This window comes from Anser anser (genome assembly GCF_964211835.1).
Source record: "Anser anser genome assembly, chromosome: 4".
Classification (NCBI taxonomy): Eukaryota; Metazoa; Chordata; class Aves; order Anseriformes; family Anatidae; genus Anser; species Anser anser.
In genome coordinates this window covers 63,034,109-63,047,638 of record NC_139724.1, presented here as the reverse complement: position 1 = coordinate 63,047,638, position 13,530 = coordinate 63,034,109, and the positions used below count along the sequence as shown (strand labels likewise).

At 44.2% G+C, this 13,530-nt stretch overlaps 1 protein-coding gene across 3 annotated transcripts in view; it reads left to right on the top strand.

Moving 5' to 3' along the window:
- The window catches only part of BST1 (bone marrow stromal cell antigen 1), a 55,691-nt gene extending 50,506 nt beyond the window's left edge, over positions 1-5,185 (top strand). For 2 of the 3 annotated variants that reach the window (XM_083834748.1, XM_083834749.1), the window contains one exon: positions 3,743-5,185. In XM_083834748.1, coding sequence (XP_083690874.1) covers positions 3,743-3,824 — 82 coding nt within the window. In that variant the 3' untranslated portion in view covers positions 3,825-5,185. Of the gene's footprint in view, positions 1-1,707; positions 1,795-3,742 lie in introns of all 3 variants that reach the window. The other variant, XM_083834747.1, reaches the window with a different exon arrangement.
- The last annotated feature ends 8,345 nt before the right edge of the window (positions 5,186-13,530 follow it).

The following is a 13,530-nucleotide window of genomic DNA, read 5'->3' as shown; positions in this document are numbered from 1 at the left end:
ATAATAAATCTGTAGCTGAAATACTTACGGAATTACTGGTACCAGAACGGTGACCTCAGATCACATCTGAGCCTTTCTGAGTGACCTTTTTCATCCTGTTCAGATTCCCTGCAGAACTAGGACATTTCAAGCACCAAGCATGAAGTTCGGTGCCTTTAACCCCTGTCTATGTGGTTCTGTGGTTCATGTGGTTATAATGCACTGCTGTGGTTTCTCCTGTTAACAAGGACCCCACATGCCAGAGGCACCAGTTCTGACAAAGTGTGTCAGGAAGGAGGCTGTGGTGGTCTCGGGAATGAGTATGGACCCTGCAGAGACCCATGCTCAGGCAGTCTCACTCTCAGACAGTGCCAGCTCCAGTGTTACAAGCCCTCCCCTGATGTAAGCACTGACTCCAAGGAGCGTTTCTCTGCCAAACAACCTGATGTGTCTGTCACAAGCACACGTCTGTCATGTAGTCAGCACGCCAGACATATTCTGGTGTCCCATTCTGATGTCCTCCTGCACAGAGTTTTGCTGAAGAAAAGGACATAGAATATGTAATCTGTGCATGCGTTCCCCTGTACATGGCACTTGATCCTTTTTGCCGTGATTTCCCGGCATCAGCAAATCTATCACATTCCTGCTTCTCAACAGCTTCAACAAGCTGGTACCCTGCCAGCCTTCCTGACACATCCTCTTCCCGTGCCAAGTTCACAACAGTTTCTTTTTTTATTTTCAACTTACTTCCAAGGAAGAGGAAGGGTAATATTTTATTCCTTTTATCTTCTGATTGTATCTCATGTTGAATCACTGATAAGATATGCTAAGTCTTGTGAACAAGGAAAAGCTGGCTCTGTTTTCCGCTGATGCCATGTGTTAGGAACAGTCCTTGATTTGTCCCAGTATTGTATTATTGTCCTAATGTGTGTGTGTCCCGTACTCTGGACCAAGAGGTGATTTTTTTGCCCAGGGTAACAAGTCTTTTGCAGTAGTTCTGCCTGCCTCTGACATTTGGCAGTCCTCTCCCTGCAACTTGAGGGCCCCTTGGGCTATTGCAAGCAAATTAAGATAAAGATCTCGAAGGTATGATTGCTTGAAGCTTCATGAAACACCATTAGCTGGGTAGAACAGAAATAACCAAACTGGGGTTCTTACCAATGGAAAAGTAGATGAAACAGACACTTATCGAAACAGAGTAGCAGCATCCAGCAGACTGAGCCAAACAAACAGGAGACCATCGTATCCTGCTTCCTCCCATGTTTTTTGCCTGTTTACACTGATCTTAAGTCCTACTCGGGAAGTAGCTGCTGGATTTTGTGATTGGTTTTTTTCTCTCTCATTGCACAGAGGACTCGATCCCTTTGTCCTTCCACAGATTTGAATGAGCCTTATATCATGTTCCTGTGGATGGAGGCCACCAGCACCTCTGGAGCAGTTCCAGAGTACACTGAACTTGTGAATAGTACTGAGTTATTTGCCATAGATAGCTTCCTGAAAAAACTTTTTGTATGAGTTAAACAATTGAACATCAAATAGTTTCTACAGGCAAATGCCCGATGGCAGCCAAAGCACCACACACCTAGATGGGCTTCACAGCACATTAGCAAATCAGATTAATATCTGCTTTTTAAGAATCTTATCTGAAATAAAGTGACGTAGCATTGAATTCAGCTGAGCTTCTCTCACACTCGAGGAACACAAGTAACAGAAGACTTTTCTCTCCAGCGAGTCATGCTCAGGTCATTCCATACAGAGGTTAAAACGCATCTTAGAAGAACGAAACTTTACGATCACCTGTGAAGACAATTACAGGTAATTCTCGTTGGTGTCTACTTGCTAACATAAAACTAATACTACGTCTCCGTCTCTGCTTGATATCAATTTCCTGGTTTACAGCAAACTAGAGCAGACTCCCCTTTTGCTTCCACCACACCTTTTCAATGTGCTGTGTGCTTCTCAGGGCCTTCCACTCGTGCTGCAAAGCTCCTGTTGGCTGCGTCTGGAGCTTGCTTTCTGCCCTGCACTCCAGAAGGTCACTGCTGTTGGGCATGCTCGGCTGCCTTCAGAGAAGAAGCAATCCAGCCTCCTCCAACTCCTTCAGCTGACCAGGCTTTTACCTAGGATAATCAAAACCAAACAGGCAGCTTTCCTCCTGGCTGCATGCAGATAACACGCTGTGTCAAGGATGGTCCTTACTTCCTTCACTATAGTTGGAGCTTCCTTTCCATCCAGATACTTTGTCAGGGAGGGAGACACAGGACATGATAAGTATTATTAATTAGTATGGTTCCCCGTTGTCAGGAGTCTAGGAAGCAGAACAGCCCAAGTTCTGACTTGACTGAAATCTCTGTGTGCCTGCTGAGGAGTTACAAAAGCCTGAGGACCTTTATCCTTCTGTGTCAGTTCAGAGACCTTCACACAGAGGAAGAATGTTCTTTAGTGACATTAAAAAAGCAGCCAGAGTCCAGTTTTACTCATAAAGCTCTATAATCTTATCTTATCTGCTAGGAACAGCTTTTCAGAATGAAATAGTCATACTTCGATAAGAACCCTTCCAAAGTAAACAAACATTTCTATATATACCTGAGTTCATGACATTGGTTTTAAATAAGGGAAAGTTTGTCTGTGGAAGAGACATTTGCCCTATAAATACCTTTCGTGGTGCTAGGATTTTACTCTTGAAGGCAGAGTAATATATTCTTGTTCAGGTATTGCTGAACCTGATTAATGGGTTCTTGCACATTGTGAAGAAACTAACGCTAGTGCAGTGCATACTTCTGCCAGAATCATGATGCTCGTGGACTTGCTTTCTCTTTGAGTAACTGCAATCTTTAACCAATACTTCCAGGACTTGCAAGCAAATGCAAATTATTTCAGCTTAAGTTTAAAGAAGCTAAGGGACCAGGGAGAAAGAAGAAATATGTGGTAACTTAGATCCCCCATGGCGCAGCACACGAAGAAACCTTCAACACCTCACTAAGAGTATGTTGCTGAGACTCACAACTCGCTTCTGAAGATAGAATAAGAAGTAGGGCTTTTAGTCAGCACTTAACTAGCAGATGCATAAACAACTATGTAGAGCAACATGGACAATTTTTTAAATTAGTATTTTGCATACAGAGCAATAATAAAATAAGTAATTTACACGTGCAGTAAAATCCTTCAGGATGGACAGGACAAGTTAGCATAATTCCTCTGAAATCATTGCAGACAGAACTGTGTGCGTCTGTATCAGCTCAGCATCTGGTGTTTGGTGCCACATAGAAATTGATGCTGATAATTACCTCTTGTTTTTGTCAGTGTCAGCAGTGTTTTCCACAAGTAACTCAAAAACCCGAGTCACTGGATGTACTTGTAACAAAACATCTGATCCTAAATAGTATTTTTAGCAACAGCTGTACATGGTATCAGCAGGGGCTACCGCAGGATAAGCAGGATGATGAACTTCCAGCACGGCAGCAATTCCGTAGCCAGTGAAAGATATCTTCTTTTTCATATATTTTTGCTATGAGAGCGTTGCTGGCACGCAGTGAGTTCACTGCACCTCATAGCCACTTGCTCTTGTCCCCAATGCCTATAAACACCAAAGTTACCTTTCTGCAGCAGTGTCTAAAAAAAGTTACCTTAAGAAAAGACATCTACTTGATAACACACAGAGGTAACGTGCCCTTTGACTTTCATGTTGCATATAGTACCTGTGGAATTTCTCTGTTTTACTTGCACGTGGTGACTAAATATTTATTTTTATGTTTTATCCCAGGCCGGTCCAGCTCCTTCAGTGTGTACGTAATCCTGACCACCAGGACTGCAGGCTTTGCCCCAGCAGCATGGAAACTCCATGAAACAGGGTGCTCCACACTATTTGATTTTTTTTATTATTATCTGTGTGCAAAACTGGAAAAGACGTGGCTACATAGCTTAGAGGGACAAATAGTGCTATGGTGTACAGAGCCAATAACCAGCAGTCCTTGCTGTGATACTAACAGCCAAGTAGCAGGAGGTGGTACCGTACGTGTGATTCCTGTACACACATGAGCAAACAAGCATACTGTTTCAGGAGGGCCAGGGACTTGTTCGATGGTTGAGGGCAGAAGCTTTGTTCTGGTTTGTCCCCTCTCGTGCAGCTCCCATTGTGCACAGAGCACCAGGATAGGGCTCCGTGGGGCGTGCACAAAGAGCTTCCAGTGGAGACACAACTTGCCGTGATCGGTGTGCTGCCTTAGAAGGGCTGGAAGGGAAATGCCAGGAGCACATGGAATATCCCCCAGCAGGGAATATTGCCCAGTGGCACACGTTATAGACACCAGCGATTTGTACAGGTCAGGGGAATCAATAAGGGAGGCCTGGGATTTCTCCTCCTGTAGCTGCATCTGAAGGTTGGAGGTTGCATTTATCAGGCAATGGAGCCCCTGGAGTCAAGCAGAGCCAGGCAGGGCTCTGACCCTTCCTCCCAGGGACTGGGGCACCTCTGATCAGGCAAAGCAATGATGGAAGAGAGAAAGCAATTCTTATCTTCTAATGGGGAAACAGCGGAGCTGAGCCAAGAAGAGACCAGAAGCTGCTCATAGCATTGCCAGCATCTGTAAGAACACATCTGGTGGGTAGCTGGGGAGAGAAAATAGCAAGACTGACTCAGGCATTCCCATTGAAATCCTACTGGAAGCATAGTTGTGGTTCAGGTTGCATTCTCTTCTTAATATAGCAGTAAGTGTGAGCCTTCCAGCTTTCGTAAAGGGCCCCTCAGGCCAGAGCTTGGCCATCCACTGGGATAGAGACAAACATCCAGAGGCTGCTGCAGTAAGGAGTCTCTCCTGACCTCAGGTGCTGAGGTGAAAGGTGAGGCCTTGCAGTGTATGACTCACAAGCAGAAGGTTGTAACGCCGTGTATTTTAGTGACCACGCAAGCTAGTATAACTTGGAGCACCTCTAGATAAACCTTTGCTCTATAATACAGGAGCCTGCACTGGGCTTGACCATACCCGAGCCCTTACCCATAATGTTTACATGAATTGAAATGATTTTTATTTGCACTCTGTAATGTAACTGCTTAGATGCATTGACTCAGACATACATTAATACTTGTAAATAGGCTATTTCTGACTATAAGTCAAGAGTCAGTCTTCAAGCTCACTTTTGTACCTTTTCTGATGTAATATAAAATGTTGACTGTCAAATCAAGATCTCTAATAAAATTGCTAACGGCAAATGCTGTTAATTGAGTTTCACATTCTAGTTAACCTCAGACTGGACATGAAAATAAGCTGCTTCCTAAAAAAGAGGGGATTTTTGCATGAATTAAATGTCAAGAATAAATGGAATAATTTTACAAGCATTTCTGCAGAATGTTTAACTGTGAGAGTAAGAACTGACTCAGCAAACCAAGGAGAATTCATCTTTAGTTCTGTTCTTCCTTCCCAAAGTTTTTACCTTTTTTTTTTTTAATTTCTTTTTGAAGCTGCCTCCAGGCATTAATGAAGGAGTATGGCCCTGCCATCTCCATGGGGGTGGTGTGGGTGCTTAGCCCGAATTGAGGATGCATGGAAACTTGCAGCATTATTTACTGTCAGAATGTGTTTTATGCCTGCCAGCAGGGAGTGGGGATGGGACCAGAGGGGCAAGGGACAAGGCTGAGGCACAGGGGCAGCAGGGCCTTCAGCAATTGCCTCTCACTTGGGGATGATCTGAGTTGAGAGGGAGGCCCTCCCATGCCTCTGGCTATCTGAAAGCAGTTTGTTCCTTTCTGGGTGTGACCAAAGAACAGGAGGTACATGTCAAGCCAGGAGAAAAGTATGGTGTGCTGCAAGGGGAGATGATTGACAAATAGCTTGGGATTGTCTTGGTTTGATCAAGTTACATTGAACTGTCCGCAGCACAGACCCGTTAGACATATGCTCAGATAGAGAAAATGTAGCCCTGTGACTATCAGCTAGGTATCTCTCAACAGCCAGAAATGCACAGGAAAAATAACTCAGAAATTCACTTAAAATATGAAACTCCCCATATACTTGCCCAGGAAAGCAGAGAAAGGCCTCAGGGCATATCCTCCCCAGGCTGCACCCTTGCTCCCTCCACCATCATGTACAGAGAAATTATTTAATTTGTAGGCAGTGGAAAGTGAAACATCCTGTCGTTATCTTGAACACAGATATCCATATATATATACAGTGTTCTCAGCCATATTAGTTAAGAAAGATTACTGTTCTTATCAGGGATTGCATAACAAAACTTTAAAAAGCAAATCTGCGCTTTTGAAAAAGGCAGTGCGCATTGAAAATGCCGCACTTTCACAGGGAAACCTGGCAATAAAGCACAGTTACATTAGGAGAATAACTGACCTGATGATCACCTGGTTTCATTCCGATTGATTATTCTGCTGGCAAAAGGGGCTGCAAATTTTGTGGATTTGCAGGTGGAGGGACAGGGTGCAGGGGGAAGAACCCCAATGGCTCGTTTGCACTCACAAAGGGAGACAAGTTTTTGTTATCCACGCTCACACGTCTGGCATGCCACGCAGACATGCCCTACCAGGCAAGTATCATTCCAAAGCCAATTGCTCTGCTGAAAACATGTAAACCAAAACACTCCCAAGCTAATAAAAAGTCCCAAATTCACAGACACCTAAATAAAAGGAAAAATTAAGCATGCATTTTTTTTTTCCACCACATGGAAGAAATGTTTCCTAATCTAGTTTGAAACATGTCCAATTTTGAAAAAAATGCTTTCAAGCTGATGAAGTGAACCTCTGTCACAACTTGTTCAAGATAAATGGGCTAGATCGTGCCCCAGGCCCATAGCAAACACTGCCAAGAGCACTGCTCGGAAACCCAAGAAGCACCCAAGTCATTGTGCGATAAGGTGGTATCGGCGCTGCGCCCTCCCAGAACCACACGGTGCCATGAAAGCTACTTCTGTGACCCTGTTACCCCTGTATTCGTGCTCCCTCAGCCTTTGATGTACTTAACCTGACTAGAGCCTGCTACTACTGCACTTATTTTGGAGATTAGGAAACTAATGAAACACAGAAAGATCTGTTCCCTTCGCCAGTCATTGCTTGGCCATAGGTATTTACCATGAATCATCGTGTTTGATTTAAAACATTTTGGCCTCTTGTAGGGTCAGGAGGCTCAATAGGAGCAAATGCAAATAGCCTGAATTCCTCTTGGGTCCTTGCGCCTCATGTTTCTTCTTGGCTGACCCCAGGTAGCTCCCCCACCCTTCACTTGGGTCTCAGTCTCCCCACAGTCACCCTGCAGGGCCACAGGCTCTCTCCAAGACTCACATATAGGGAAATAAGTGAAATTAAGCTGACTTTCCCTTACAACAACCCTTACAGGTCTAGAGGAAAAGCTAAAACCTGGAAACAAAGGTTTAAGCACATGAAAGGTAATAAATCTTACCCTCAAAGCCCCCCTTCCCCTCCCCCCCCCCCTTTTTTTTTTAAGCTATTATCCTGCTTTCTTGGAATCCAAAATTCTTACCGCAGTGGCTGTAACCTAATCTATAGCCTTTGAAGAGGGGTTTTTGATTTTGTTTATATGTGTATTGGCGGCGTATAGCGCAGTGGATCTGGGTCCCCCTAAACACTGTCAATAAGGGACCAGTTTTGAAAGGGACTCTGGGCATAGCTGCAGCACTGCGGGGTCTGTCAGCCAGAGGCTGAACCTTCACCTCCACTGATCCGGGCTGCCCTTCATGCACATGCCTGGGAAGACCCCCTGATACTCAAAACAGTGACCCTCAGGCATTTTCTTACCTAAAAGAGTCCCACAGCAGGAGTAGTAAAGTGAGATCAGCCTTCACGTGGGAAAGCCTGCCAGGAAGATAGTGAAAACAGGCTGCATCTCAGAAACTCTCTTAATATCACAGGCTTAAGAAGGCAATTAAATGTGCTAACGGACTGATCTTTCCTATTAAGTAGTTTGAAAGGATTAATGCACTGGCTAATCCAACAAAATCACTTTGCATGTAGAACACAAAGATAGGTGACAAGGTAAAAACAATACTATGTCTGTGTGACAGGAGCAAAACCACAGAAAATACATGATGGGAGAGCTACACCAATAGCTCACACAGGACTGGGAGACTCCAGGGAACAACGTTTTTCCATTCCTACTCTTCTTGAAATGCTAACCAAACCAATGGTACTGCACTGCAACCAGACCTGGGCCTTCTGCAGCTGAGGCCCTAGGAATTAGAGCTAAAGGTCTCCTGTCTATCAGCAAAATCACATTGTGGGTCAGGCACAACAGGATGTAGCAGTTGTTTAAAAGTCACTCGGAGCTGCACCGGGATAGGTAGTACATTTATTCATCATGATGCTTTATATAGAGCCATATTTTTGTGCTGTAACGTGCTGCATACAAAGGGAGGTGACCAGAAGGATCAGCCTTGCTTCCCCTGAGGACAGGTGTTCAGTAACATCACTGCGTGGCTATGTGCTTGGTGTACGGCAGGCAAACAATGTGAAAAGACTGAGAAGTGGTTTAGGTAAACACAGACTACAGAAATAAACAAAACATCAATAAGGATAACAGTTCTTGCACTAAAATATTGCTAAAAACAGGAACCAGGAAAACCAGTTTCCACAATTTTTTGTCAGAGGCTCATAATTTTCATGAGTAATAACAGACATTTCATACATGAAGAAATAAAAGAATAACAAATGTCTTGAAAAGTTTAACCAAGTTCTGGGACTGATGATCCTTTTTTCATTGCTGCCTTTTCCTTTGAGCTGTATCGAATGCACTGTGCAGGTAGTGATTCATTTCTGCGCCTCTGAGGGAATTGCTGTTTGGCACTGGGCAAACAATTTAATCTCCAGATTTGAGATTTCCTGCCTGAATGGGAGGAATGATGAGATCATATTTTTAAATGTTACAGTCACGAGGGTCATCATAGTCTCTCAGCTGATCTTACAGATGCTACAGCTTTTTAGTTTCATCCTATCGTGCCTCTGTTCTGTCCTGGAACTGCGCCCTAGGCTGATGCGTCCTTTCCAGGAAGGCCGGTAGCCTTGTGCTCTCTGATAACGTCAGTCAATGAAGTACCCACTCTTCCCATGGTAGCTCGTTACTCAGCCTCATTATTGAAAATTAATCTAAACTTTGCCAATATTCATGTTCCAGCAACTTCTTTTTGTATCATGTGCTAAAGATTCTGGGGAAGTAATGTTCTGGGGAACGGTAGCTTCTCCTGGTGAAAGGAATTCTCCATCCAGACACTTCTCACTCTTTTTTTGGTGAATTAAAGAGATCAAACTTTTTAAACATAGGATAATATGTTTGCTAGAATTAGTGACTTTTTACTTCACCCTCTCACATTCGTTATTATTATTCTTGCAGTGCAAAGAGACATCTTATATCCCCTGTGGCATGCTGATTACTGGGCTAGATTGACATAGCTAGATTGAAATTCAGTCCTTCTTTTTGTTGGGTTTATTGCTGATGAGTCATAGCAAAATGATTACAGAAAGTCACAGGTTTATTGGAGCAAAGTTGAGAGGCAGATTCTTTACTACTGAAAAACAAATCAGTTGTTACTCTAATGTGCCCCAGCAGAAGTGGGGGGACTCTGTGGTCAAAATATTCAGCCGCAGGAAAGGCAGCCTCTCTTTCAAGTGCGCCTTTCATTTCATCTGTTTTACACATTCTTTCATGATACAATATCAGTTGTCATTAGGGTAGACAAAACTTTTTTCAGTCTCATACCAAAATGCATTTTTACCGTACTACCTTGGTTAGTTTACTATAAAATACCCTTTCACTTCGATTACTAGTCCAAATGCTCTAGCTTAACAGAACTATAGCAAGTTGATTTTTCTTTTCTAGTCCAGTCATTTTATCACTCCAGACTTCTTGAGAAAGAGCATTTCTACACAGCAACATACCTGCAATACAGATTATGTGTATCAAAATGTATTCATTAGCTTTTCTGAAAACCAAAAAGACCTCACCAGCATCAACACATCACTATCTCAATTTACCAAGAGAATAACAACAATCCTGGCAAGTTAAAGACATCCTTACCAATGTCTGAGATGTCTCCTAATGTAAAAACTAAACTAAAGCACACAAAGTCAAGGAAACCTAGCTGTAGGCCTGCTGATGCTCTAGAGTCCTCTTTAACTCCCGAGCCCTGCCCCAATGCCACACGTTCTGTATGACCATAATTCGATTCTCTTTTCCTGTTTATGTCTAGTTTCTACTCAGTCCCCACAGAAAACAGAGATCCTCATACGTAAATGAGATGGAAGGCACAAGCACATGGGCTGTGGAATATAACTGAACACTGAAGCAAAAAAAAAGATAATCAACACTTCAAAGAAGATGAGCAAAATCACTTAATATCTGCTGTCTTTTTGGTTTGGATTGCTGTGCTCACAGTCTCAAAGTATTACGTGAAAATAAATGAAATAGAGATAATTTATTGGAAGATGACTGATTTTGATCTGGGGATGTGCAGCACGACAAATTACGTCAGTGCAAAAGTAATTGCTTTCTAATTTAAATGTCAAAAATTATACAGGTCCCCAGCAGAAATATTCTATTCTGCATTTCTAAAATTGCCACTGTTCACTGACATTATGTTCAATTAGCTCAGGCAAGGTTACTTCGGCTGAGTTTTGGCATGATAAAGCTAGACATAGTAAATTAAAAATGGGTAGGAAATTATTTATATATCTCCTCCAGTACTATTTTCAGCAGTGTGTGAGTTGTACTAAATATTAGTGACAGTGAAAGTAGAAAATGCCTGGGCTGTCCCGTGAGTTCCTAGGCACTTAGTGGTAAACACACCCAGAGCAGAGACTGTTGCAAAATATTCCTAGCCAGAAGTAAGAATTTCCTTATCGTCATTACCTGAATTCAGTTAAAACTCCTTTTTGCACTGACAGGAATATTTCAGTTAATGATTACTGGGGCAGAATCCAGCCTTTTCACAGACTCACAGAATGGCTGAGGTGGGAAGGGACCTCTGGGCATCCAACCCCTGCTCCAACAGAGACCCCAAAGGCTGCCCAGGACCGTGTCCAGGTGGCTCTTGAAGATCTCCAAGGAGGAGACCCCACAGCCTCTGGGCAACCTGTGCCAGGGCTCTGTCACCTGCACAGCACAGGAGTGCTGCCTGGTGTTCAGGAGAAACCTCTTGTGTTCCAGTTTGTGCCAATTACCTTTTGTCCTGGCACTGGGCACCATTGAAAAGAGGCTGACTTCATCTTCTTTGCGCCCTCCCTGAAGGTATTTAATGGCTTTGATGAGATCCCCCTGAGTCTCATCTTCTCCCCACTGAATATCCCCAGCTCTCTCAGCCTTTCCTCATAGGAGAGGTGCTCCAGTTCCATCATCATCCTCATGGCCCTTCGCTGTACTTTCTCCAGCAGCTCCAGGTCCCTCATGTACTGGGGAGCCCAGAACTGGACCCAGCACTCCAGGTGAGGCCCACCAATGCTGAGTAGAGGGGCAGGATCACCTCCCTTGACCTGCTGGCGATACTTGGCCTAATGCAGCCCAGGATACCATTAACCTTCTTTGCGGCAAGGGAACATTAGTTCAACATGATGTCCACCAGGCCCCTCGGGTCCTTTTCTGCCAAGCTGCTTTCCAGCTGCGTGACCCTCAGTATGTACTGGTGCATTGCGTTGTTCCTGACCAAATAGGAAACAGCACAGCTCCCACACATGTGGATGGAGCAGCACTCTTCGCAGAGTGACAGTGCCCGGTCCGTGGCATTCTAGGATTCATGTAGGACACCATTCCAAGGAGCAGTTCTGGCAGTGGAAGAGTACTCAGAGAAGGAGGGCATCAGCCATTGCCTAGGCCCGCTTGAGCATCTCAGACCTGAGGAAGGGAAAAGAGGAATTACTGCAGGAAAATGTCACCCAGGGGCTGAATAGGAGATCCATCATCAGAGACCCAGAAATAAAAAGCTGGAAGAGGAGTGAAGAAACATGATGTGTTGTAGGCAATGGTGAATTTTTCTTCTTGGTGTGATTGTCAGGATTTTTGGTTGCCCCCAAGAATACGTAAGCCTTAGAAGAGGTCAATGCCTGGAGAAAAGAATGTACTCTCTGGAAGGTTTCACTGTGGACACTGCGTCCGTAACTGCAGTAAGGAAGCTTCTGGAGAGCAGAGTGGGATTAGCCAGCCTCTCTGACTGCTTTCCCTTTCAGCACCCGTCAATGCCCTTCAAAGAGCCACATTTCTGAGATGCTTAGCATACTGGCAGATGCAGGGAATTTAAATCTAAATTCAGTGCTTGAATGAAATGTTTCAGATTTATTGGCAATGTGCATGCATTATTAAATAGGGTGACAGAGTAGCATGCTAAAGGTCTAAAGATCTTATATTATTGTAATTAGTTTTCTCTGCCATGGATATACTGACTCAAAACAGGTCTCCGCAAAGCCACAAGCTCTTGCTACCAACCGAAACAGAACCAGCTGTCCCCTGTAGAAAACAGTGCTTCTTGGGATGCTCTTGCCTATAAAATTCATGAGATAGCATCAGGTAAAAGCTCTTTTACTGGCCAATACTACTTGTAATTTTCTGGCAGTCATACTGAAATGTGAGTAACATTGGATATTTGACCTGTCAGCCTCAGCTTTAACGTTTTAATTTTCTGTAGACAGGATCACCATCAGCAGGTTCTGTGGACAACGTGCTGCTTGTAAGGCACGGGGCTATTTTGTATGTTTTGAGCAAGTCTTTGTGGAAATAGCACAGAAATAACAGAAACTCCATGTGTGACCTATGTCACCTTAGACAACAGCACACATCAAATGCATGTGTTGCAAGTAGCATGGATAAGATTAGCATTTGTGTCACAGTACCATAAAGCTGCTGCAGGCTTTTAAGTGCTCCGTTTCCTGTAACAGGGCTACTGCACTTGCCTCTGGGTGCAGGCAGCATGTGAAATGAGGTCAGTATGTCCAGAATCTGTTAACGTACTATGTGTGTGCTGTTTTCTTCCTGCGCTGTACAAACCACTAGATGTCCAGAATCCTAGGTAAATGCATGAAGTTCTCAGAGAAGTCCAAGACAGCACTTCTTGATGGAAAAAGAGATGAAGTTCAGGCAAGGCCATGCATATTGCTCTTCTAGTTTATTATTATAAATACAATTATTATTTTAGATACAATTATGTATTGGGTTTATGTGGCAAGGTTTTGGTAGCGGGGGCTGCAGGGGTGGCTTCTGTGAGAAGAGTCCAGGAGCTGCCCCATGTTAGATAAGGGCAGGTTTCATCCAGCTCCAAAGGGACCCGCCGATGCCCAGAGCAGAGCCAATAAGTGATGTTGTTTGTGCCTCTGCCTTTAAGAAAAGGAAAAAATGCTGATGTGACACAGCAGCTGGGAGAGACATGAGTGAGAACCAGCCCTGCAGCCCCCAAGGTCAGTGCAGCAGGAGGGCAGGAGGTGCTCCAGGCACACAGCAGCAGTTCCCCTGCGGCCTGTGGAGAGGCCCCTGGTGGAGCAGGCTGTCCCCCTGCAGCCCACGGGTCCCACACGGAGCAGATCTCCACGCTGCAGCCCGTGGAGGAGCCCCCGGTGGA